The sequence below is a fragment of the Barbus barbus genome, assembly GCF_936440315.1.
Source record: "Barbus barbus genome assembly, chromosome: 39".
Taxonomy (NCBI): Eukaryota; Metazoa; Chordata; class Actinopteri; order Cypriniformes; family Cyprinidae; genus Barbus; species Barbus barbus.
This window is the reverse complement of record NC_136717.1, coordinates 27,228,663-27,255,947: the sequence shown is the minus strand read 5'-3', so window position 1 is coordinate 27,255,947 and position 27,285 is coordinate 27,228,663. Positions and strand designations below refer to the sequence as shown.

General features: G+C 37.0%; 3 protein-coding genes across 5 annotated transcripts in view; all 3 read right to left on the bottom strand.

Annotated features, from left to right (window-relative positions):
- Positions 1–4,026, bottom strand: part of LOC306859089 (synapsin-3-like) — a 50,627-nt gene extending 46,601 nt beyond the window's left edge. The window contains exons 1-2 of one of the 2 annotated variants that reach the window (XM_079399911.1): positions 3,955–4,026; positions 1–267 (exon numbers count right to left, since the gene is read on the bottom strand). The exon at positions 1–267 is cut by the window's left edge and continues 75 nt beyond it. In XM_079399911.1, coding sequence (XP_079256037.1) covers positions 1–257 — 257 coding nt within the window. In that variant the 5' untranslated portion in view covers positions 258–267; positions 3,955–4,026. The remainder of the gene's footprint in view (positions 268–3,954) is intronic. The other variant, XM_079399912.1, reaches the window with a different exon arrangement.
- Positions 4,027–6,627: 2,601 nt separating this feature from the next.
- LOC306858315 (tripartite motif-containing protein 16-like) lies at positions 6,628–14,671 on the bottom strand. Its single transcript, XM_079398769.1, has 6 exons — positions 14,023–14,671; positions 13,617–13,712; positions 13,303–13,536; positions 11,013–11,172; positions 10,838–10,885; positions 6,628–7,580 (listed from the first exon to the last, which is right to left on the bottom strand). The coding sequence occupies exons 1-6, from the start codon at positions 14,593–14,595 to the stop codon at positions 7,051–7,053; spliced, it is 1,641 nt and encodes a 546-aa protein (XP_079254895.1). The 5' UTR covers positions 14,596–14,671; the 3' UTR covers positions 6,628–7,050.
- Positions 14,672–17,163: 2,492 nt separating this feature from the next.
- Positions 17,164–26,421, bottom strand: LOC306858618 (protein mono-ADP-ribosyltransferase PARP12). Of its 2 annotated transcripts, none has more exons than XR_013783218.1 (12): positions 25,929–26,249; positions 24,486–24,621; positions 24,059–24,413; positions 22,913–22,963; positions 22,705–22,831; positions 21,483–21,648; positions 21,290–21,410; positions 20,524–20,620; positions 20,370–20,445; positions 20,160–20,290; positions 18,520–20,083; positions 17,164–18,467 (listed from the first exon to the last, which is right to left on the bottom strand). XR_013783218.1 is itself a non-coding variant. In XM_079399233.1 (12 exons), the coding sequence occupies exons 1-12, from the start codon at positions 26,198–26,200 to the stop codon at positions 17,767–17,769; spliced, it is 2,205 nt and encodes a 734-aa protein (XP_079255359.1). In that variant the 5' UTR covers positions 26,201–26,421; the 3' UTR covers positions 17,164–17,766. The 2 variants fall into 2 exon arrangements, 1 of the variants encoding a protein (XP_079255359.1); XM_079399233.1 differs by having other exon boundaries at positions 17,164–18,287; positions 19,932–20,083; positions 25,929–26,421.
- Between the last annotated feature and the right edge of the window lie 864 nt (positions 26,422–27,285).

Below are 27,285 nucleotides of genomic sequence, written 5' to 3'. Positions count from 1 at the left end.
GTGGCGGCCGAGGCTCTGGCCTGAACGGCGCTGGCGATCTGAGCCGTCTTCACCACACTGGAGAAGGAGCTGAGGAAGCCCGCGGGGGCCGGTGCCGGGGCCGGTGCCGGTGTCAGGGCCGGTGCCGGGCGGCGCTCGGTGGCCGGAGACGCTGGAGAGCTGCTGGAGCTGGACGGACGCTGAAGGTCCATCATGTAGCCATCGGGCAGATTGGCTACGAAACTGCTGTCCGACAGACGCCTGCGCAGGTAATTCATGATGACTCACCTGAGACACACACACACACACACATTAACCTCAGTGAATTAAATCCTTTATCTTATTCATTTACAGGACTGTTTCAGATTTCATTTATTTCAATGACTGTAAGATTTTAATAATTCCCATGACTTTTCCAGATTTTATTAAATTCTGTGACTTTTGTTCATTTATTAATATTTTAATAATTAGATTTAATTAATTATTTCCATACACTTTTTATCATTTTTTTTACACATTCTGCCAGATTTTAATGAATTTCCCAAATTTTTTGACTAATTTAATTAATTTCCACAAATTTTGTCAGATTTGATCAATTAATTAATTTCCACACATTTTCCCCAAATTTACTTAATTAATTAATTTCCAAACATGTTGTCAGATTGTTAATTAATCCATTTCCACACATTTTGCCAGATTTTAATTAATTTCCGTACATTTTATCAAATTTTAATTCATTTAATTTCCATAACTTTTGTCAGATTTGATTAATTTCTTTTCCAGCTATATTAGTAATCACATATTCTCTCATATATCCAGGATTTCCAGAGACTGAATTCTGTTCTTCAATAAAGTTGATGAAGTAAGAAAGTCTTAACGAGCGCTGCAGTCATTAGATTAACGAGCGTTTGACTGCAGGGATCAACAGCAGATGCTAATGAAACATGTCCAGTTCACTGATCAACACGACAGCAAGAAATAAACTCAGCCTTAGATAACCAATGAAGAACACCACAAGACCCGCAGATCTTAATTAAGCAGCGGCAGCGTCATTAGCACCCGCTTCTGCTTGATCACATGACCTCAGAGATCAGATGATTAGCATCAGACTCTCAACACAGATTCATGAACTTGACACACAACAGAACAGAATAAAACAGAAATTCAACTTTACAAATGCCACAATGAAATTGAACAGAAATCCAAATAGATGCAGAAAAGAAATGATATCAAATATAAGATTATCTAATATCAATAAAAAATATGTAATAGAACTCAATATCAACTCAATAAAATAAAGAACAGAATTACAGTAGAATATTTATCAAATACAACAATCAGATTAAAATTAAAAAAAATATTTAAAAATTTATTAAAATAAATAGTTCTAGGAAGGACAATAAGATTATCTAATTTATCTTTTATTTTATTTAATGCTTCAATAGAATATAACAGATTAATTCAATTAAACAGTATCATAAAAAATTGTTTTTTTTTTGCAATTTAATACGTAAATTATCATTTATCTTATATTTTATATAATAATGCAATGGAATAAAAAAGATCAATTCAATAAAATACAGAATATAATTTCAGTAGAATGGTTATAGAATAAAACATTTTTTTCTGAAAATAAATAAAATTGAATATAAGATTGTCTTATACAGTATCTATAATTTAATAACGCAATAGAATATTATAAATTAATTAATTTAATAAAATATATACAACAGAATAGAATTAAATAAAAAATGGGAAATAGCAAAAAAAAACAGGAACATTTTTATTAAAAATATAGTTGCAGAAAATCAAGAGTGAGCGAATAAATAATCGAATAAAGCTTGAAGAAACACACATTCACAGCAGATGGCACACACAGCAGTGTATGTGTACAGCAGCGCACACTCACACACACACACACGCACACACGTTTGTTTTTGTGAAAAGTAGGGACATCCCATAGGCGTAAGGGTTTTTATACTGTACAAACTGTGTGTGCTATTGCCCTACACCTAAACTCACAAAAACGCGCACACACTCACACACACACACACACACACACACACATGCTCACACTCACACTCGCACACACACACACACACTCACTCACACACACACACACACACACACACACACACTCACACAAACACACGCACACACACACACACACTCACTCACTCTCACACACACACACACACACACACGCACACACACACGCACACGCACACACACTCGCTCTCTTTCTGTGGAAGCCTGCAGTATTAATGCTGCTGTGATTATAAAGAACAGCTAAAAATACTGAGCACTGCAGGACTCCAGATACAGCTTCTGAGCAGATTCTCCAGCACACGCGTGTCATCAACACTCACGCTCTTATACCAAACACTTCTGTTTGATTATCCTGTCCGCAATATCAAAAATATGAAATATGAAAGTCACATCAACTGACATTTATTTATTGCTTAGTTTGCATTATTTACTTATTTTGTTTTTATTCTGTTGCACTAAATACTTCTGCATGTCCTAGTAATCAGCGAAGTGTCCGTGAGCTTTGAAAAAGCACTATAGAAAAAATTCAACATTATTGTTAGTCAAAAATGTAACAACTAACTTAATTAATTAATTAACAAACAAATAAATAAATATGTTTTGGTAAAATTATCCAGAAATCACAGAAAAAGCCAAATGTTTGAGCTCTGAAAAAGAACGATGTAAAAAATAAACATTTGAAAAATTAAACTTTGAAAAAGTTTCAAAAAAGAACTATTTAAAAAAATAAACATTTATCTTTGTTGCAATTTAAATAAATAAATAAATAAAATTAGTTTTTTTTTGTAAAATAATCCAAAAAACTGAGAAAAAGCAAGGAACAAGTTTATACAAAATAAAAAAAATCACTATATAAAAATAAATAAATCTTTATAATTAGATGATGGATGGACAGAAATAAAATATATAAAAATGAAAGAAAAAGGAATGACCTCTATAAAAACTTTAAACATTTATCATTATTGTTATTTAGAAAAAGAATTACAGTTTGTTTGTTTTAATCCAGAGAAGAGAGAAAAAATAATAAATAAACAAACAAATAAATAAATGTGTTTTGGTAAAATTATCCAGAAAACAGAAAAAGCCAAATCTATTAACTTTAAGAAATAACTATGTAAATTGTTGCAATTTAAATAAATACATAGAGTTTTTTTCTTAAATTATCCAAAACAAAAAACCTGAAAAAGCAAAGAATGAGTTTATACAAAATAAAACAAATCACTATATAAGAATAAATAAATATTTATAAGGGTTTTATCCAGAGAAGAGAGAAAAGGTCAAAGGAATGAGTTTGGGGACACAGCATGGGGAAAGACCAATACCAGCCACCCACTGCTAACTAGACTAACTAGAACACATAACCAGCTGGAGTGTGACGCGGTGACGTCACGACGCAGGACGCTGATTTTGACGGACGCGTCGCGGTTGATTGACAGCTCAGGTCCAAACACACGAATCAAAAGAGAAGCGAGCGCGCATGCGCAGTGAGAAACTACGGCTAACGGCTGCTTCTCCCGGTACAGACAGAAAACAAACGCTCGTTTATTCACAACGAGTGCTGAGATATTTTCATAATGTATAATTAATAAGGAAGGATTAAATAAAGCAGAAATGAATAAATAAATGCAGCTGTGAGGCTTTAGGATGAATAGATCGAAATATGAAGGGATTCCCTCACCGACAGCAATATCAATATACATTATAACAATCACAGCAACGCTTATATCTGTGTACATATCAATCATAATCATCCCTCGTTATATTACCACACAACATCTTTAAACATCCACCCATCAAAAACAGGAGAGAAAAAACACATAATCCGGGATATTTTACCACATTTTCCCTCACGAACTAATATTACTCAGTCCTGACAAGGCAATAAATAAATAAAAAACGTAATAAAAGCAGATTTGGTTTATTTACCTCTGTAACGTCCGCGCTCGTGCCACACCGACTCCAGCAGCAGCGCCCGCTCGCGCTCACGGTGCGTCAGTCACGGTCCGCATTAATTCACTCGCATCCGATTGGACGAGCGGTCTCTCCTCATGAATATTTAATGAGACGTGCGCAGACGCAGAGCTGTGATGGATGCGCTGCTCAGGATGCGGAGCTCTATCGATTAGATTAGTGATTAATAAAATAAGTAGCTTCATTACAATACCATGTGTTATTCTTTTTGTTTTGTTGTTGTATTTTAGTGTTTACCCCTCTATCAGAGCGCAGTGCTGCGTCAGATTTCACACATAGCTGCTGTAAATCAGTGAATAATCAGAAATACAAAAGCAGCACCTGTTGAGCACTGACATGTTCAGAAACTGATTCTGTGCCAAATGCTGATTAAATTACAGCAAATGAAGCATAACATGTCAACCTGTTTAATCCCAACTTTTTCGCAGACATGAAAATATCCAAATGATGAGTCATTAGTAACCCTTTGAAATAATCAATAATTATTTTTTGACAATTTTATGGAAAAGTGCCTGAAAGGATAATGTGTATCCAGAATTAACATATTTCTGCAGTCATCAAAATTGTTATATATATTTTAAACTCTGTTTCATCACATTCTAGGGTTAAAACTCTTACACTGATAGGAATACTGAGATAAAAGACAAAAAATACAACTATCAACATATTTAAAAATTGCTACTTTATTAAATCAATATTGTAACTTAATTTGTAACATTTGAATTTAGTGCTATATTCACTGTAACTTTGTCATTGCATGCATTTTAGTGCAACCTTCACTAACAGCTGCATTTGGATGTATATATATATATATATACCCATTTATGTACAGGGCTGTTTTAATTTTGATGATTAGAGCTTACAGCTCATGAAAGTCAAAAAATCCAGTATCTCAAAATATTAGAATATTTACTAAGATCAATCAAAAAAGGGATTTGCAAAAAAAAAAAACTTTAAGCATTATTAATTCAGTCATTTCTTCACCATGTCATGTATCACTGCATCTCTAGAATGAATATGTTTGATCATGTTTCCTTTATTTGACACAATATGTTGTACTGTAGTGTGACGAGCACTCATTATGTTTGAGGGGCACGAGTGAAGGGGGTCTCATGCTTGTCATGTGACACAAAGCAGCCACAATACCACTGTATAACTGATATAGGCTTTTTATTTTTATTCAACATATTCCCAAAATATATCATGAAATATCTCGATTCTCAAATATGTGTAAGTAAATGCATTTTGCACCTTCATAGATTATGTTAGTTGATCTATAACGGGCGATGGGCAAAGAAGCCCATATAATCTAATAACTTTGAATAAAAATCTGTCTTTTTCCTTAAGTACCAGATATGGGTGTTACCATACAATATTTGTAATATGAATGACTTTGTATTAATGTGAATTTAATAAAAACATTGTATGTTACTAATTAACACTTTCATTACAAAAAGAGAGCAAAGAACATTTACATTTTCACTTCAGTCGAGTTCAAGCTGTCTCAAAAACTGCCATAATAATCACCGAAGCTGTTTACACTGTGAAATTAATATCTTTCTTACATTCGTACATCTTCACTTTGTTGTTTCTGATGAGAGAACCCAGTGTGTCAGCGATGACTCACCTGAACGCTTCTGATTGGTCGTTGCATTCATAAGCTCAACAGACTCGTGTGTGATTGGTTATGATGCACAGTGCTTTAGAAATGTGTCTCTGTCCCACACACACAAATAAACACACACAGATCAAAGTCCTACTGCAAGATTTGTTGATAAAAATGTCTGGAACATTACTTGTTAGGTTTATTGTTTATTCTTACCTGTTTGGCACCATTTTACTTTTCTGAGTTATTGAAATTTGATGTTTTTTGTTAGAAATAACTGATTATTCTGTCTCCTACTTTGTCTTTTCCTGATAGCATGGTCAGATTTGTCTGTAAGCATATTTTGGCATCTTTGTATAGTCTCACCCAACACAAATGTTTTTTTTATTTTTATTCTACACTTTTAACTTGTGATAAAATCTAAACCTTAAGAGGTCAAATTCATTACAACAACGGTTTATTGATACCAGCCTTTATGCAGTCATTGAGTACTACAGCCATATAGTGGCTACTGATATTTTTGATATTTTTATGCCATTTTATGTCACCAGATGTCACCACAATTTTTTCAAAACAGGGTTTGATTGTCTGAACTTTACGGGAATGATTTTTTTTTTTACTGACGTATAAGAGATATTAAATATAACATAAAAATATCCTTTGCAAAAAAAAAAAAATATTCAAGTGTGCTATTAGTATACTTCTTTTAAACTAAAAATAGGAAAATATACTTTTAGTCTACTTTTTATGTACTCCTCAGAAATACACTTAAAATGACATTTAAGTATACTTGACTTATACTTAGAAAAGTCTAAGTATATGTGCTCCTAGAATCCGTGTTTCATTGTTATGCTGTACGGGGCGCTAGCACACATCTTATATACAGAATCTGAAGAAGAAACCGAATCAGCTTCCTCGTGGAATCTAACACCATCATCAGACATAAAACAGCATCAAAACTGTGTAACGCTACATCTTACAGTTAAATCAAAACCAACAAACACCAAAAATCACACAAAACTGCATAAATTGATAGTTTTTATTTTATCGAAGACAGTGATATGACATTTATTAAATGATCTTCCACGAATGAAGGGCTGCTATACAAAGGATGCTTGAGGGTTAAAAGTCACATTATCAGCACTTATACTACGGGGCCGTTGAATGCTTGAATCTGATTGGCTGACGAACGTTCTGAGGTGTGCAATTATTTTAATATTAGTGGAAAAGGAACAGGTAAATATCAATATGCAAAACAGTAAATAGTTTATGTTATCAGTTATTCTTTATTATGTGTAATTGTGATGTTCTATTAAAACTTCTACAATAATATCTGAAATTAGAGCGTGCTGTGCTCTATTATAATTGTATATTTGTAACAAGAATATTCATCATGCAGCTCAAAGCATTATGGGTAGAATCTCTCGTCAGTCTATTCTGATTCATTAACACAGTTTCACTGATGATTTGGTATAAACCCCAAACCCAGGATAGAGGGTCTGAGAGAATGTGGTCTGGACTGTGTGGATGAGGCTCATTGTGTTTCTGTAGACGCTGTAGAAGGACAGAGTTCCTGCTCTGTGATCCACAAACACTCCTATCCTCCTGCTGCTGATGGGCTTCACAGGGAGACGAGTCTTTATCTTATTGTGACTGAATGAGTAACTGGAGGAAGAGCAGCGCAAACTCCAGGACTGATCATTACCTCCAAACCCACACTCATAACTCAGTCCCTTCCTGCTGATGCTCTTATATGACACTGATATCTCCACACCAATATCTCCACTCCACTCCAGCTCCCAGTAACAGCGTCCACACACACTCTCTCTACACAACACCTGAAGATAATGATCAAATCTGTCTGGATGGTCAGGATACGGCTGCTCTGTGCCAGTGTTAGTAATCACTCTGTTGTTCTCAGACAGATGGAGGTATTTATTCACTGTGTTCAGATCCAGAGTGAGCTGCTGGGAATCTGATGGAGATAAAACACATCAGAATCAGGAATTATGAATCTGTTTGATGTTTCTGAACTCTTCATGTATCATCAGTGTCTCAGTACAGATGAGCAGATATCTGTGCTAATCATTATTTACTAATAGAGGCGTGTCCTAACTATACGACACAAGATAAAAGATATTTCCATCTTAATCAGAGCTTTTGTTTTTTAACTAGCCGCGAATTAATAATTTAGAACCGGTTTATTTATTTATTTATTTCCGTGACGTCGCGGCTGCAACAACTACATACAAACTATAATTATAAAGATAATCTCAGATAATTTTGTGCTTTATTCTAATATGAGTTTATATATCATATTGCGTGACCTTATAGCCAACAACAGATAGATTAACCTCAGATCTTGAAAGTAGTTTAAAGCAAAACTGTGGACTCGCTCTGAGTGTATTCCATGACAAAGATGTTATCAGTCACTCAGTACATTTAATGATGTTAAAAGGTTTAATATTTATGAATTAGATTATAAACGCTTCCAGAGAGGCTCCGCCCACACACGCCTCTGATTGGCTGTGATATTTGATTGATCCTGTCGCGTCGCGTGTTCTTACGAAGATCACAATTTTATTAGTCTCAAAAAAACACAAAAAAACATTTAATTAGTCGCAGGAAACGTCACGTGAAGTGTGTTCATTCACTGCATGATTCAATCTATTAAAAACATTTAGAATGATCACCAAATTCAAGATATGGAGCAGAAAATGTATTAATTTCTGTCACTGTTTTGAACTGACCACCACACATGAAGAATATCAAACACTTTAGGAGTCAGCTGTCCATGGTACAATAACACACAAAATATCACATAATTATCCTCATCCAGAAAATCCCAGAAAATATTTAGAGATCATTTCTTGTCAAATATCGCACACCCCTGGTCAGGACATGCAAACGTTTGTTTCAATCATCAGCCTCAAATATGTTTTATCATCAGAAACATGTAAGTATAGCATCATTACATGGCCATTCAACCCAGGGCCGTGCAGAGAGTTCCTCAGGGGCAGGGGTATATAATAGAGGAAAAAAGATTGGATACATTACTATTTTATATTTTTACAAGAAGTCACTTATAGTCATCAAACCTGCATTTATTTGATCAAAATTTTAATATACTTAATTTAATTTACTTTACTTAATGCATTTTATGCAATGCTGATTTATTAGTAATGTTTAAATGTTTAAAACCTGTGATACTTTTTTCAGGATTCTTTGATGAATAAAAAGTTAAATAAGAACAGCATTTATTTAAAATAACACTTTTGTAACAATATAGCCTACACTACCATTTTTGATAATTATGCAGCATTATGAAAGTGCCTTATGCTCATCAAGCCTGCATTTATTTGATCAAAAATACAGAAAAAACTATAGCCTAATATTGTGAAATATTATTACAATTTAAAATAATGTTTTTCTATTTTAATATTATACTATTTTAATAAAATACAATTTATTTCTGTGATTCAAAGCTGTATTTTCAGCATCATTACTCCATTCTTCAATGCATGGTCCTTCAGAAATCATTCTAATATGCTGATTTATTATCAATGATGGAAACAGTTGTGCTGCTTAATTTTTTATTTTATTTATTGTTTTATTTATTGGAACCTGTGACACTTTTTTGGGGTTCATTGATAAATAAAACTTTTAAATGAACAGCATTTATTCAAAATAGAGCTATTTTCTAACAATATCAATCTTTACTATCAATTTAACAAATCCTTGCTGAATAAAAACTAATTTCTTAAAAAAAAAAATACTGTCCTCAAGGTTTTGAATGGTAATATAATAAAGTTCTTTCACGTCACCATTTCTCCAGCCTACACTTCACACAATAGGCCTGTAGGTGGCACTTGGGCTTAAATAACTATGATAGTTTCATCAAATAATAAACAAATATAATATAATTGAATAGCCTACTGATTACCATTATTCTGACTTTTGACGCTGCACGGTTTTGTGAGTTGAGCGAATCCAAGTGCACACTTTTATTCATAGACAGTCAAAACACAGGCAGGTCAAACGACAGCAAACAGGTATGGCACAAGCCAGACTGAAGAGCAATCTTAAACGGGCTTGAGTCAGACGACAGCAAACGTAATCCAGAGAGCAAGACAAGAGGGGTATCAGTAAACATGAGCAATTTTGAGTAAGAACGGAAAATAGCCGCTCCATTTCACATATTGTCCAATGAAACACTTCTTGTGCCAGATCATGATTGGTTGGTGTATTATACATGACAAACGGCCATTGATGAATTATGTAATATTCTAAAATATTTAATATGTGGATTTTTAATTGAATGGACACACTAGCTTTGATTATTGATGAAAAATGTTTAAAATATTGTTTGGTTTATTTTGTTCCTTCCGTCGACCCACTCACTGAATGAACCATATATGGCTGGAGAGCCTCGGTTTCTGAATTTCACTTTTGAATAATTCTGAAAAAGAGCTGGAGTCCCGAAAGCCCCCCTTCTGCAGCTGCCTGACTCAATCTAATGTTAACCTGTACATGTGTGCTATTCCAGAAGCTGAACAGAAGCTCACTGCATGACCGCTGCAATCATTTGCATTTAACTTCAAATACTCATTTTTGGTCATACAGATAAAAGTAATACATCTTTCTAATCTGTAAAAGGTCTTTTGTGTGCACTCACAACAACAACTAATATATATATATATTAACCGAAACTCCGTGCTTGACTCACAGACATGAAAAATATATCTACAGAGAGCGAAATGTCTACTTTTTAATGAAGCAATTCAAATGGAAACAAATATTTTCAGATTATGCAATCCGTATGAAACACGTCCACTGAGGAGATGACGAGTCAGTGTTGACTTTATCACTGCAGCCGCAAATACAGAAAACACTAGTTTATCAATCAATTATTATGATGTTAAGGCAGTCTTCTTGCTGTTTTTTCCCTGAAATATTGATAATCATTACTTCTGCGGTGTGTTGTGGCAAGCTTTATGTGAGCGCTGATAGGCTATAGGCAATTAAAGGGTCATTATTATGCATTAAATAGTTAATTAATATAAACGTGTGATTAGTTGACTAATGGCTTCAAATAAATGACTATTAGTCGATCAGAAAAATATTTAGTCAAGGGCAATCCTATCATTTACATCAATTATAAAACTCTTTTTTCTCCTTCTACAGAAGAACATGAACTCAGTGAGTTTTCTGCTGGTTTTCTTACTGACTTACATCGTAGGAAGTCCTTCCTGGTCCTGGGAACAATGTTGGTGAATGTGACTGTAGAAATCAACAGACATGAACAGTGTGATTCTCATGATCCTGCATCCATTCCTAACACATTTCTAATCTGATGTTCTCCATGATATGAGATGATGATGGACTGGTGGTTTCTGAGAGACTTTACCTCTGTCTGAGATCTTCTTCAGCTCCTCTTTGCAGAAATCCTCCAGTTTGTCTCTCAGCTGATGGACAGATTCTCTCAGATCATCAGAAGAGAAGAGAGAACTGAAGAGATCATCATTTCCGTCTGTAGATTCAGGAGGTGCTGAGAGAGCCTGGAAACTCTACAGAAAACAGAAATCAAAACTCATCAGCTCCACACTTCACCCAATAACCTGCTCCAACATCAGATTTGTGCGGCTCTTGAGCTGTTGGTGGTGCTAGTGGTGATTGACAGCTAAATATATCTTCCAGAAGAAAGAGCTCAGAGAAATGCATCCTAAGAGATTTCCAGAGCTGAAAGCCATTTGTAAGCAGCGTCTCTTTCAGAAGAAGATGATCAGATGAGAGTCTGACTGATTATTATATAATAAGACACTCATGAAATGTTTCTCTGTGAGTCTCCTGCAGTGGTGTAGTCCTAAAGAAAAAAGTTCTTTACTATTACCCCGTCCCACCACCACCACCAATATATATATATATATATGAAATAAAACGAATGATGTATACTCTTACTTTTATGAACAATACAAGTGATCTTGGCTAGCACCTCCATGTCCTTCAAAACATGCTTCAGCTTCCACTTTTTGCATAAACGATTTTATATTTATCACACATTTATCTTCATTTTTTTTTATTTATATTGTAAAATGCAAGTTTTTTTAATGTCTCAAATCATGTTTATTTGAGAAGGCTAAACTCATCAAACATATGCTCAACTCACTGTCTGGTGCTGGACGCTTGGTAAAGCCTAATATTAAAAAAAATACAACTTGAATTTAACAAACATAACATGTTCCAATCATGTTTCTAAATTAATTTAATAAAGAAACGTATTTGCCATTAAGAACCAAAACTGAACTTTTGTATTGGCTGCAACAGCAGCTGTGTAAAGGGGAAGAGAGAGAGAGAGAAATGCTGCTGAAATGGAGGCCAAGGGGACTATGAAGAGGTGTCAGATCAAAAGGGAGGACTTCAGGAGACAGACACACTCGGTGAGTTTAAGAGGCCTGTCTCTTTAGCCTTCCATACACTACACACTATCACATTTCTATCATTCAAATCCCTTAAAGGATCTTTATGCTGCACCAATTAGGGTTAGCAGCAACACTTGGCAACACTTCCCATAATATCTAATGTACTTGTTAATTTGTAAGAAGAAGGACATCAATGCTTCTATTAGTCGCTTATATACTATCTTAATCTTATCCTAGGTTACAGTAATCAGCTGATCCAGCCGGTATCCAGACCAGACGGAGGACCTGCTCCCAGGAACAATCACAACACATCCCTGAATGTCAGCAGAGACCATGTCAACTAGATGATAGATCCCTGTGAAGAACTCATTGATGGCCCCAGCACAGATCCTCAGCAAAGACTACGAGAACCAGACAAGACCTCTGCACAGACCCTTTTCACCAGCTTTACCTGCTGGCATGATGTTTCTTCAAGCAGAAGAAGTTGGATGAAATATTCTGAATGATATCAATCCACAATCTGACTTGTGATGCAGCCTGGAATAATCACACCATGTTTGTTTGGCCAGAGGAGAACTGGTTTCCTGACTGAGCCTGGTCTTGTTTAGGTTCCTTGTCACTGTTGTCTTGCTTAGTTGAAGACACCTATTATTCAGCAATATTTAATGTTTTTAAATGGGTTTATGTGTGTTTCACTGCTGAATTACATTTAGCAGTTTCTGGGCCACATTTGGCCGGGGACCAAGCCGAGTCTCAGCCGGATCTGCCTTAAAGTGTCTGGGCCAGATCTGGGCCACATCAATAAATAAGAGTAATTTTACAAGGCGTGGGCCGCATCTGGGCCAGAGGAAATAGTTTGAGTCGGTTTTCAGTGCGTGGGCCAGTTTTGGGCCGGGGACCCAGCCAGAATTGGGCCAGAAGTTAAGCAAGGTTGTGGCCCAGAGGTGGGCCAGACAAATTTTGCTATCTGGGCTGCATACCCAGACGCTACGCCACTGTGCTGAATTGACAACCATGTATTAGTGTTTTCCAGTTTTACCTCTTCATGCAGTTTACATTGTCATGGCTGATTTCAGCCAGCATCACTACAGAACTTTAAGTGTTCTCATATATCACACGACTATAACAATAATTCTGTGTCACATCTGAATGGATGAAGCAACTTGCGCTGTTTATCACTTTATATTGTTATAATCCGATTCACACTTTTGGAATATTTGCTTTTTGCCGTTCGCTGTAAAACAGTTTAAAAGCAGTGCTTCCTCGCTTCTGTGTTACCTGCAGGAACTGGATGTGATCCTGTGTGTGTGAAAGCTGCTCCAGCTCAGCATCTCTCCTCCTCAGATCATTGATCTCCTGCTCCAGTCGCTCCAGTCGTCCTTCAGCTCGACTCACTGCTTGCTTTTCCAGATCTCTGATCAGCCGTATCAGCTCAGAGCGGCTTCTCTCAATGGAGCGGATGAGCTCAGTAAAGATCCTCTCACTGTCCTCCACTGCTGTCTGTGCAGAGCGCTGTTAGGACACACAGTGATTCAGGATTCAGTGAGTCTGAACTGAGACTGAGACAAACTTCTCTTCTTCTCCAGACTCACCTTATGAGACTCCACAGCCTCTCTCAGCTGCTGAAGATCTTTCTCTCTCTGCTGGATTCTCTGCTGGAGCGTCTTCTGCGTCTCCTTCAGCTGCTTCTGCAGGACAAACAGATGAGAGTGAATCTCACAGAAAACTACTGGCACTAAATCATCATGTGAACAGATGAATACAGTAAAAGTGGAGCTGATAACTAATAGCTGAAGTAGATAATTTACCAGCATCATACATGAATTAACATGAAGATTAGGGCGTGGTTCACACTGCAAGTGTAAGTATTATAAAAGTGAAACTGAGAGCTTCAGACTGACAGTGTTTCTGTGTAATTAAGCTCTGGCTCTACACAGAAAATAAACAGACTATTGGATCACCTGACTGAGTATTATCTTGATCTCTAGTGTTAAATACCTGTTTCTCTGTCCTCTGGTCTGCAGCTGGTATAATGTCATGGTTTTTATGTTCAATAATCGTACACAGCATACATATACATTTCTGGTCAGTGCGACAGAAAACCTCAAGGATCTTCTCATGTTTCTGGCAGATCATCTCCTGCAGTCGTCCAGTGGCTTCAGTCACTTTGTGTGGCTTACGTGAATGAAACTCCTCATGACGCTCAAAATGAGTTTGACAGTAAGACTCCAGACACACCAGACAGGACTTGAGGGCTTTGTATTTTCTTCCAGTACAGACGTCACACTGCACATCTCCAGCTCCAGAGTCACAGTCAGCAGAGAGTTTGGTCTTCTTCAGTTTCTCCACCACTTCAGCCAGCATGGTGTTTCTAGCTAAAGCAGGTCTTGGACTGAAGGTCTGTCTGCACTGAGGGCAGCTGTAGACTCTCATCTGATCCTCCTGATCCCAGCAGTCTGTAATACAGCTCTTACAGTAACTGTGTCCACACTGGATGGTCACTGGATCCTTCAGGAGATCCAGACACACTGGACACAAGAACTCATCCTGAGAAACTCTGGCTTCTGCCATTTTACTGCAAGAATACAGAGACACAAACACACAACAGCTCAACTACACTTCAGTTTCACTTTCCCTGAACTCATGTGAGTCCTGTTTCCTGCTTCTGTGTTTGAGTCACGTGTGTAAAAAAAAAAAAAAAGAAGCAGCTTCCTCATTCCTTCTCCTTTAGAGTCTCTCACTCTCACACACACACACACACACACACACACACACACACACACACACACACAGTGTAATGCAGTGCATGGTGAGTCTTTACAGGGTCTGTTCTGTTGCATGTCAGTGTTGTGCATCATTCAGATGAACTGAGAACACATTTAAATGACAAACCAATGAATGATTTTGAATTGAGGGAGTAAATGGGAGGGTCTCACCCAGGACCACTGCTGGCCAAATGTGCCCTAAGCAGGATTGTATTGTTGTGCCTCCTCCCGTAAATATTATGGAAGTAAAAAAAACCCCAAAAAACACCTACTATAGGGGTCAAAATAAAACGTAAATACAATATAAAAGTAAATAAATAAATAGTATTATTAACAAATTACAATTGTAGCCCTAGAAGTTACCTATGGCTATAATTGTATTAATACAGATGTCTGATTGATTTTATATTCTCAAGCATTCAGAAATCACACAAAAGAAAATAAGCAGGTTTATTATGATAAAACCACGGTTTATTTTTGTAAGGGTTGTGATGTCCACATGTTTTTTGTTGAAGAAATGATAGAGGCTGTGTCATCTATAGCAAAAAGATGGCCAAAATGAAAGATGAAGTGGATATTTGAATGAAATGTTTGGTCAATATTAAAGGACTTGATTGTCCTGAAAGTGTGACAGCAGCAATTACCAGGCCTTCGCTCACTTTGCAGGCATTTGTAATAAAATGTAAATGTACATAAACTGTTTATTTTGTATTAGCCTACATTATGTAGGCTATTTTAACAGTTTTGTTCGATTAAACCATATAATTATTAATTAACCAATCATTGTTGCCTCTTTGTTTTTATATAATGCATTTTAATAATTAAAGGCTGTTGTTGGCTTAGGTCTGTTTTTATAAGCACAACAATTGTCTTAATACTTCTTTGTAAATTATTATTTGAAGTAACAAAACCAAGGTTAATTTGCGGTTACCATGGCTACAAGCACCATGATTTTTGGTTTTATTGGTGTTAAAACCATGGCTAATTTCTGTAAGGGAACATGGTAACTCAGAGAGAATATTAGATGCGCTGGTGGTGGTGAAATTATTTCCGACATTAAAACACATTATGATTATGAAGTGATGCACGGGCTTCGTTTTCACTATTTTTTTTTTCTTTTCTCGGCGCCGTAATGAGAGTCCACTGAAGGCGAGCGTAGTGAGAACCCAAGTGCAGTTCATTTCAAAAGTGATCCAAACATCCAAACCTAATCTAAACGAAGACTTGACCAAACTTGACATGGACAAACAAACTAGACTCGCCGACAGTAGGTTACAACTTCAACAGACACGACAAGAAACAAAGGCAATGACATGGCTACTTATAGCAAACAAGAAGGGTCACATGACATGAACAAACCAATGGGAAACAAGACACATGACTAGTACAACCAATCAGAACATGACACATTAAACAGAGGAACCAATAGCAGGAATACAAGAGGGCAAGAGAAGCATGAAACAAACAGGAACCGTGACTAAACTTCAAAATAAAAGACATGAAAACAAGAACATGAAACAGAACCCAAAACAAGACATTACAAATCTCTGCTGATAACGGGACTCGAACCCAGAACCTTTGGGTTACAAGTCCGACTCTCTAACATTTCACATCTTAGTGAAAACTGTTTTGACTCTATTTTGTGTGTGTAAACCTGTATAATCTCATTTTTATATTTATTTTTAATATTAAAAAAATGACACATATATTAAGGAAATATAAGACGCTCTTTTAAAATATGTGGAAGCTTGATTCTAAGATGATCATGTAAGGAAGATGTCCAGGATGGAGGGGAGAGGGGCACCGATGATCTTTGCAGCTGTATGATTGTTGTGGATTTGAGACACGTGGGGACGACTGCCTGGCTCAGCGAGGTGTTGAAGATATCTGTTAGGACATCTGTCAGCTGTGCAGCACAGTCTCTCAGAACACGGCCAGGTATGTTGTCAGGACCCGCAGCCTTGCGTGGGTTAATCCTAGAAAGGGTCTTCCTTACGTCGGCTGGAGACAGACAGAGCGCCCGGTCATTGGGAGGTGTGGGCAGTTTTTGTGCAGGTGTGTCATTCTGCATTTCAAACCGTGAATAAAAGTGGTTGAGTGCATCATGGAGGGATGTGTCCTCATCACAGGCCTGTGGCGGGGGCTTGTAGTCAGTGATGGTCTGAATGGCTTGCCACAGGCTCCGTGTGTCTCTGCTGTCTGTGAAGTGGTTCTGAAATGTTTTTTTTTCAAATCATTGCACAAAATACTTGACAGCAAACATGTAAGTTGTTGATTTATATGACTGTCAATATCCTGAAATTTAGCTCAATAGTAAACCTAATAAAAAAAATAATCAATTACTATAAATACACACAAAGAGATTTATTTTTTTCAACATGTTTTTTATTATGATTTTGATTTTAGGCCGAACATTGATTTTATATTGCTGAGGGACAATCATCAATAGTGATATCTCAATCAGTCATTCACATCTATGAGGAAAAAGTAACCTATATTTGAGAATTATGAGGAAAAAGGTCAATATAGGAAAAAAAAAAAACTTAATCTCCTTAAAGTTGTGTATTGGGAAGCTTTATTGTGACAAGTCTCTCAAATATTGAGATTATTACAAAGATCCAAGTAAAGATCAAGACAAACTACACATTGCCATCAAAGCTGTCATGAAATAAAAATGAACCGTCTGTTTTCCAAATGCATGTTATAGCTCTAACAATTCATCCGCGTATATGTTTCTTTTTACATTTAGATTATTTCATCAGTCTTCCTCTCCAGTCATTCCTCCTCTTAAGCCACGCCCCTGCAAGATCACGCTCATCTGCATACACTCCTAGAGCCACGCCCACATCTCAACATCCAATCAACAACTGATGAACAGAAACAAGCCCCACCCAACACTTTTTTTTGATTATCTGCTACATTTGGATGTATGTCAGAATAAAGAAGAAAAGATTTGTTGCTACTCCTGATCATACGGTCAGGAAATGATGCACTGATTCTCTGACTTTGAAGACTTTGTTGAGGAATATGAGGAAGAGGATTGTGAGGGAGAAGCATACGAGGAGGCGCTTGAGGCGGAGGCGGCATTTAAGGATGAAATATACGAGTTATTGTATGAGGATGATGCAGCGGAGGAGGGATTATAGACAGAGGCGTTCGTGCTTCTGTATGGAGGAACATGGCTCCTCACTGCCACTGTTGGTCTTGCCACCGCAGGACGGACTGGTGACTCGAACCCGCTGGATTCTCTGTACTCGATCAGATACTCGGGGTAGATCTGGTGCTTTTCAAACACCACAAATATGGACGGATCGTGGACGTCGTTCACACAGCTGTCGTAGAAGACGGTGTCTCCTCCGTCTTTGGATGGAGGCCGGAGGTAGCTGGATTCTCCTTTGGTGTAGGCGCCAACCAGAATGCGACACACGAACATGGAGCGAGTGCCTGAGTCTTTGGTGTAGCTGTGAGAGTATTTGGCATCCCTGGCAAAATAACTACCTGCAAAAAGAGACTCTCAGGAACATCTCTCAAGATGTGCATTTAAAGGAGTAGTTCAACTAAAAAGATTAGGATGAGTTTGTTTCTTCATCAGAAATGTGTGACTGCATCAGTGTCTCAGCAATGGATGCTCTGCAGTGAATGGGTGCCGTCAGAATGAAGCTGATAAAAACATCACAACTAGATTGAAAAGTTTGTAGACAAACTTTAAGTGGGCTTGAAAAAGCCTAGCCAGAAAGTTTTAAAAGCTTGCAGTCTGAAAGCTTTCAGTTTGAGTTAGTTTGAAATTTAAAATAGTTTAAAAGATTAAAGTTTGAATATTTTCAAGGCAGTATATTACTAACATGTTTCTAGGTTAACTGCATTGAAAACGGATGTTCACAGGATTTTGTCCACAGAATGATGAGCAAACATTATTTTATTATATACCAATCAGTATTTTAACTTAAGCGCTGCAAGCCATGTATACAGCGCCGGACATGACAGGTTTTCTGGTACACAACACAAGTACTTTAAAGGAATTCCTCAGCTTTTTGCCGTTACCGTGGCAGCCAACAACAGCACAGCTTAACTCTACACACATTTATATTTAGTTATATTTAAAAAGTTTCAATTCAGTCGATCTTTTTTTACCCCGTCTTAATGGATCTCTATGGAGACCGGAACACGAGAGTGAGTTAGAATCCGTCATGACGCCGCTCATCAGGTCTATAAGAAACAAATCCATCTTTAAGACATATTTAACTACAATATGAGTCCATAATGAAGGATCGGACTGTGTTTGAGTTTGAAGGATGACTGTGTTTCAAGGGCTGTTTGTCTTCATGAATAAGAGATAGGACAGAATGTTTATGGAAACTCATGTTGCTTTGAAGCAGTTTTGGTATAACAATACTTGCTGAATTAGTGTTCTTCAGACGACGTCTGAGCGTTGAAACACACAACTAAGACTATTCAAACTCTGCTCCTTCTATCATCACTTCGTCTCCTGCTTCTGCTCTTCACTGGCTTTGTCCTCAGTTAAGCTGATAGAAGACAATCAATAGAGTTTTGGGTATTTTGGGGTACCAAATAAGACCTCCTGTTAACAGGTTTTGGGCTACTTTGACTACTTTGCTGATGAGTTGTTCTGTTACCAGAATATTTTCTGACGGGATCTGGCGCCCGGGGCTGGATCTTAATTATCTGACACGGAGGCATGATCTAACAATAATAACGCTTCCTCCAGTGAAAGTGTTCTGGTTTGAATCAGGAGAGAAATCTGCATAGATCAAGCAGAGTTTACAAACCAAAACAGCTCTAAAAAAATATTTGATCTGAGAGACAACAGGAGATGCACTTTTTCACTGGAAGAAGCGTTACTATGGATTATGGCCTATTTTAGTTAGAAACATCATAATGCTGGATTAGTTTGATCTTTTGTCTTCTCCAGATATTAATTGATGGACTGGAGTGGTGTAGATTATTGTGATGTTTTTATCAGCTCTCGTTCTGACGGCACCCATTCACTGCAGAGCATCCATTGCTGAGACACTGATGCAGAGACACATTTCTACAAACCTGATGAAGAAACACACTCATCCAGCACATTCTCATTTCTGGTTGAGCTATTTCTTAAACACTGTTTTATTATCTCAACTCCACCTTTTCCGTAGGCCGTGCCGTGAGTTCCACAGATCCTCCAGTCGAAGTTGTTGTGGCAGATGGCATCTAAATGCGTGCTGTCAGTGCCGTGAAACAGCTGCTTCTCGCTCACGTCTCTGCCTCCGTTATTCTTTTTCATGAAGTCCTTCTGCCTACAAGTGGCACAAACCATCAGAGGTGCTGTAGTTGATCTGGAAGTTCCAGTGAGTGCATGTCTTGTGGACTTACCACTGATAAACTTCCCATAATGCTTTGTTCTGGATCCTCTGAATCTTCAGGATTTTGAAGCCGACCATGGTGCGATTGAACAGTTCTTTGATTTTGATGTATTCGGCTGAAGTGGTCTGCAGCAACACACTCTGTGTAAAACAGTACAGAACAATATAAACAGAGATCCACGTAAAATCATGAAAGTCACCGATAAATGATTGCACTCACCTTGAATCCGGTTTCAGGAGTCAGAGCTTTATCCCAGTACTCCGGAAGAGCCTTGAAAGTATTGGGCGTCCTTTTACTAAAAACAGACATGAAGGGGTTTTTCTGTCATACAGGTTTTAGAGAGTTTGAGAGAGAATGAGGAGTGTTTTCTTACGTTGTCTTGATTGTTCGGACATCAGCAGATGACACAAATTTGGGGCGACGTCTGACAACTTTTTTGGTTGTGTAGCTTTTGTTTGTCTGGATCATATCTGAAGAGCAAGATTAGTTCAGACGGCATCAAGACGACAGCTGCGTGAAGCTTCTTCAAGACTATGTATGAGGGGTGTTGACAATATTTCACAATATTCAGCTGAGTGTGTTTTTGTGCAGGTTTAGGTCTGTCATGGATAAGAAAATACGACACTAATGCGCCAGTAGGTGTTCGTGTGTTAATGAGTGATTCATTTAATCATTCATTTAAACGATTCAGTCAAAACGGCTGATTCATTCAGAAATGAAGTAAGTGGCTGTCAGGAAATTCCTGATATTCAGGAAAACAACACTTGCTTGTGTTAAATTATTTAACTTTATTATATGTTATAAATATAAAAAACAAACAAAACCTAAACTTTTTTTGTCTTTCATAACTTTAATTATTAGGGTGTTTTAACTGCACTCTAACAGGCTTGTGTGATGAAGCCCATTAGAATGCAGTTAAAATACCCCGAATTCAAGTTATGAAAGCTAAAAAAAAAATTAAGTTTTGTAGGTTTCAATGCCTTTGGGTTCTCAAGATGTGTTTTTGTTTGGTTTTTTGCTAATTGAGCGACATACTCCATAATGTCAGCTAGCACATCATTAAAACAACAATTTCAATCTTATCAGATGATATATATATCACACAAATCCCTAAATGCACAATGTTTTTTTTAGGTTACCCATGAAGCTGAGCTCGTACGTCTGCGATCCGGCTGTGAACTCCACCACAGCGTTGTTATCGGCCTGATACTTCTGCTCGAGTTCAGCGCTGGAGATGGAGGACAATCTATGACCCCCGTCCTGATCAATAAAGAGAATTACAGAACATCAGATGTTGAAAAGTACAGATAAGTTTCGCAAAAAGTCACTTACCGCTGCAGCATACTGGATCCAGTTCCCATACTCGTCCTCCCAGTACCAGATCCACTCGGTGGTCAGGATGAAGGTGGGCTGGAGCACCGATGGAACCGTCGACAGACGCCGCACACTGAAACAGCCTTGGGTCATCGTATCGAAATAAACCGTGTTCATTCCAGAGCTTTGACAGACAGAGAAACCCTCAGAACACTCAACAAAACACTAATTATTCATGCACTGCCTGAACAGACAGTTTTATTAATATTAAGGTGAAATTAAAATAATTATCAACCAAAAACATAACATTTACAAATGTGCAACTGCAAAACAATGCACTAAAAACCACTGTATACGCCTTAGCAACTGCATAGCAATAGAACTAAAACCACTTCAAACACAACTGCAAATAAACTCAAACTCCAAACACCTTAGCAACTGCATAGCAACGCACTAAAAAACTCCAAAAACCTTAGCAACTGCATTGGCAACGCACTAAATAAACTCCAAAAACCTTAGCAACCACATAGCAACGCAGTAAATAAATTCCAAAAACCTTAGCAACCACATAGCAACGCACTAAATAAATTCCAAAAACCTTAGCAAACACATAGCAACGCACTAAATAAATTCCAAAAACCTTAGCAACCACATAGCAACGCACTAAATAAATTCCAAAAACCTTAGCAAACACATAGCAACGCACTAAATAAATTCCAAAAACCTTAGCAAACACATAGCAGCAACGCACTAAATGAGGAGACACCATCCCTCACAATGTAGAGCGCTTTGAGTGCTTGGAAAAGCAGAAAAGCGCTATATAAATGTAATGAATTATTATTATTATTAAATAAACTCCAGAAACCTTAGCAACCGCATAGCAACACACTAAACCCACTCCAAACACCTTAGCAACTACATAGGAACGCACTAAAACCACTCCAAACACCTTAGCAACCACATAGCAACACACTAACACTCCAAACACCTTGGCAACTGCATAGCAACACACTAGAACACCACAAACACCTTAGCAACCACATATCAACACTACAATCACTCCAAACACCTGAGCAACCGTAAAGCGACACACTAAAAAAAGACTACAAACACCTTAGTAACTGCATAGCAACATAAATGAAAAAAAAACACCTTGGCATCAGCAAAGCAACACCCTGACAACCACCTCCAGCGTCCAGTGATTTCATTTCACATACTCCATGTGTTTTCTTTCACACACCTGTGTGTTCTTGCAGGATTGCAGTAATCTTTCTCAATGACCTCATTGTCAGGAAGAGCCTTCCATTCGGATCCTTCCTTAACTTCCCATTTATAGGGCAGATTGGAATGCTCCCGCCTACACGAGACTGGAAACACAAGCGTTTAGCTGTGTTCAAACTAAACACAGCTCTGTGAATCACACGAGCACAGAGTAATGCTGTTCTTACCACCGTGCTTGCAGTGTCCTTTGATGAAATACATGCAGATTTCCGTTTTCTCTGAGAGAAGAAACACAAACATGTCTGTAAGCGTCTTTCAGACTGAATTTTTCCTAAAATTGCATTCTCATATTTAAAACATATGGAAGCCCGTTTCCGCCACTGAATAAAATTAAATTTGTAATTTTAATATAAATTATATATAAATAAAAAAATTCTCAGAATTGCAAAATATAAACTCGCAACTGTGAGTTAGAAAGTGAGAATTGCATTGATATAAAAACTCTAAACTGCGTAATGTAAACTCACAAGTGAGAAAATTGTCTTTTTGAACTTTATAACTTGCAATAGCGAATTTATCTCTTCTGACTTTTTTCTCTCAGTAGCAAGTTTATATCTCGAAATTCTGAGAAAAGTCATAATTATGAGAAAAAGTCAGAACTGCGAGAAAAAATCTGGATTGTATAATGCAACTGTGAGAAAGTCAGAATCGCGAGTGTATATCACACAATTCTGACTTTATAACTCACAATTGCAAGTTTATATCACACAATTCTGAAAAAAACGCAATTCTGACTTTCTTGCATTTGTGAGTTTTATTATCCCCCAATTCTACTCGCAAATGTGAGAAGTCAGACTTGCAATGCATAAACTTGCATTTACGAGAAAAGCCAGAATTGTGAGTTTGTTGCAATTCTGACTTTTTTTTTGTTTATATCTTGCAGTTTTTAGAAAAGTCAAAATTGCAAGAAAAACGTCACAATTGCGAGAAAAAGTTCAGAAAATGTCAGAATTAAGATTTGTTTTCGCAATTCTGACTTTTTTTAATCACAATTGCGAGTTTATATCCTCCAATTGTGAGTCAAACTTGCAAGAAAGTCAAAATTGTGAGAGATAAACTCGCATTTGTTTGTTGCAAACTCGAGTTTGTTGCAATTCTGACTTTTTTCTGACAAAACGTCACAATTGTGAGAAAAAGTCAGTCACAAGTTTATTTCTCCCTTTTCTGACTTTATAATTCACAATTCTGAGTTTACATCACACAATTCTGAGAAAATGTAACAAGTCAGAATTGTGAGATAAAAAGTCACAATGACCTTTTTTATTTTTATTCAGTGGTGGAAGTGGGCTGCCATAAAATCATGTATGCGTTACCTGTGTTGTTTTGTGGAAACCTCTGAGCCTCTTGTCCTCTGCCTGCATTAAAACCACTCGATGGTCTCCGGTTCGGTGCATTCGGGCCTCTTCTGGGGTTCGGTCCTGCAGGTGCCTTGGAAAGATGCCTCAGGGCTTCAATGTTGGAGTACAGATCCTTCATGATGGCCATGAGTTCGGTGGGGATGCGTCTGTCCTGCAGCGTCTTCAGCGGATGCGGCTCGTAGAAGTCATGAGCGCGAGTGCAGTCGCAGGAGCCTCGCAGATATTTCTCGCAGATGTGGAGCCTCCTGCAGTTCTCGGCGTCCGGACAGCGGCCGTATTCTCCCGTGCCGTTATTATACGAATGACACACCTGACAAACAAGCACCATTTTCAGCCTCAACTCAAAACTCTATACTTAGAGTAAAACGTGCAAAATACTCACGGCTGGCAGGAATGAGTAATCGCTCTGCATAAGCAGAATGCACAGCTCCTTTACATCCAGTGTGTTCAATCCATGAGCGGTCAGAACCAATGCATTCTGACCTGAGACTAGATCGTGACTGAAGCGACATCCTCGTCTACCAGTGAAAACACATTTATTTAGGGAACAGACAGGTTTTGTATTGCACTTGGTTTTATGTTAGTTACTAGTTTATTTAAGATGTAGTTTGTTTATATCAGAACTATATTCTTAGGTTTTTCTCATTGTGATGATGATGAAGGGAATTTGGCTTTTGTGCTCCTCATATTTATAATCCTGTGTAACAGAAGTCATGGCTGGACAAGTCAATGGTTATAATCACCCTGGTGTGCTAAACAATGTAAATATGAATGGGAATATACTTCAGAGATATTTTACTCATAAGAATTTCTAGGGGTGCCAATAATTGTGGCCAAAATTCATTGGAGAAAAACATTTCATCATGAGATTTTCTCCCCACTTCAGTTGTTTTACTTCAATGACAGGTTAGCATTTTGTGAATTTTTTGAGTGAAAGATCAAAAGGATAAACAATACAGATTTATTTTCACAGACGCCTTTGCTCATATTTATCAAGGGTGCCGATATTAGTGGAGGGCACCGTATATATAAATACACACACATACAGTATATATTTTGAAAATATTTACATATATATATATATAATTTATATTACAGATAAATATATTTAAAATAAAAATTAAATATATAAATTGTTCATAAAATATACACAAAATGTTTCAGCGATTAATCGCATCCAAAATATTTTTTTCTTTACATAATATATGTGTGTGTTCTATGTATATTTAATATGTATACATAAATACACACACATACAGTATATATTTCGAAAATATTTCCATGTATATATTTATATTCATATTAGTGCCGTCAAATGATGAATCGCATCCAAAATAAAAGTTTTTGTTTACATAATATTCGTGTGTGTACTGTGTATATTTATTATGTATAGTCCAGGTGATATGTGCAAAATTTGAGGTGATATGTTCACTTTTTCATAAAAGCATGAAATTTGGTACACTTGTATAGTTTGCGCCTCTAAACATTTTCCATCGCAAAAACACCTCGTGGTTGCCATGGCGACCATTTAACTTTCCGCCATAACCAAATTATGTATTTTGTGTCATATCTCCTGAACCAAATATGATAACACAGAAAAGGCGATGTCTACTCTTATGTTTTGATGGTCAAGGATTACAATGATACCATATACAACAACATAAACTTTTCAGGTGAAGGGTTAAGACGTCAGAAGTCAGCTGTTTTATCCATAGCGACTTGCAAATGAGGGTCAATACTGTATATAGACGGAATATATACAGCCACTAGACTGATAACATGCGAAGTATGACTGTATTCAAGCTTGGACTGTAAACACACTCACCTTCCTTTATCGAAGTGGCAGGAACCGAACAGGAACCACTTGCACAGATGCAGATTCGGGCAGCCCGGGCAGTTCTGGACTCGACACAGACGGACTTTAGTTCTGGCGATCACTTTCTTCTGTCCGTTCACGAGCGCCACCGCAACCGATTCGCTTCTACCGACCACCGAGTCCATGGCTTCATCGTACAGACCGAATATCGACGTTAAAGCGTCGTAATCCATAGATCCGTTATGAGCGCAGATCATCTTAACGATCGCCGCCTCCGTCATGTTGAAGAGCACCGAGTTTATAGAAGAACCGAGGAAAGGAAAACGAAACTCAAACAGAGGAGGAGCTTATCGTCGTTAAAACAACACACGCTTAAACTTAGATATTACTCATACATTTAAGAAATTAACCGTATGTTTACAACCATGTACAAATCACATCGGGGGGTTAATTTGACATGTTTAGATCACGTGACTTTGTTGTTGTTGTTGTTGTTTTAACTAACTCTGTTTTTATTTAACTTGTGTGGAATAAAAGAATGGATGTTTAGTGTGTGCTCCCGCCGCTAGACGCCACTGTGAGTCCAGCTATTACATTTATGAATATAATAATGTGACAACATGCCCCACTGAACAGCGAAGATAGTTTGTTTCAATAACTAAATTAAAGAAGTGTCTTACAAAATATTATCCAGGATTTATTCGGCGTCTGCTCAATTATAATGTTATTTAATTATAGTATTAGCCTATTATAAAATGTAGGAATCTATATTAATTGAATTAATGTTTTTATTTTTATTTGCAGAATGATGTTTTGAAAAGTAAAGCACAATATTTACTAGCAAATGTCTGTGTATACAAAGAAGTGGGCTATTTTCAAACACAATTTTTCATTTTATTAGCGAACCTTCTGGAACTAACAACAACAACAAAAAAACACTGCAATGTCATACATCTTGTTTTTGTGGCATTAAATAAAAACGTGTTATATGAACAGACCTATATTGGACTTTTTGCAGACAACAGCCGTGGAAATGTAGCTTTTTTTGTAGTAGTCTTAAATTTATATGAAAACTATAGGTTGAAACTGATTAAAAATAAGGTAAAAAGAAATAGAACCGGGTAGCCCCGGTCTGATGTGCAGTAATAATGTGTGTAAGACCTGTGTTCTCCAGCAGGTGTCGTTTATCTAAAGAGCCTTTTGCTAAAATGTTAAAAAAAAAAAAATCTTACATTTTCATTTGATTTCATTATGATTGATCTTTAAGTTAACTGGAATGAAAAAATTAACAAATTAAAATTGATATTAAAATATATTTAAGCAGTAAGAACCTTTCAGCAGTTTGATATAAACAATTAAGGCAGTT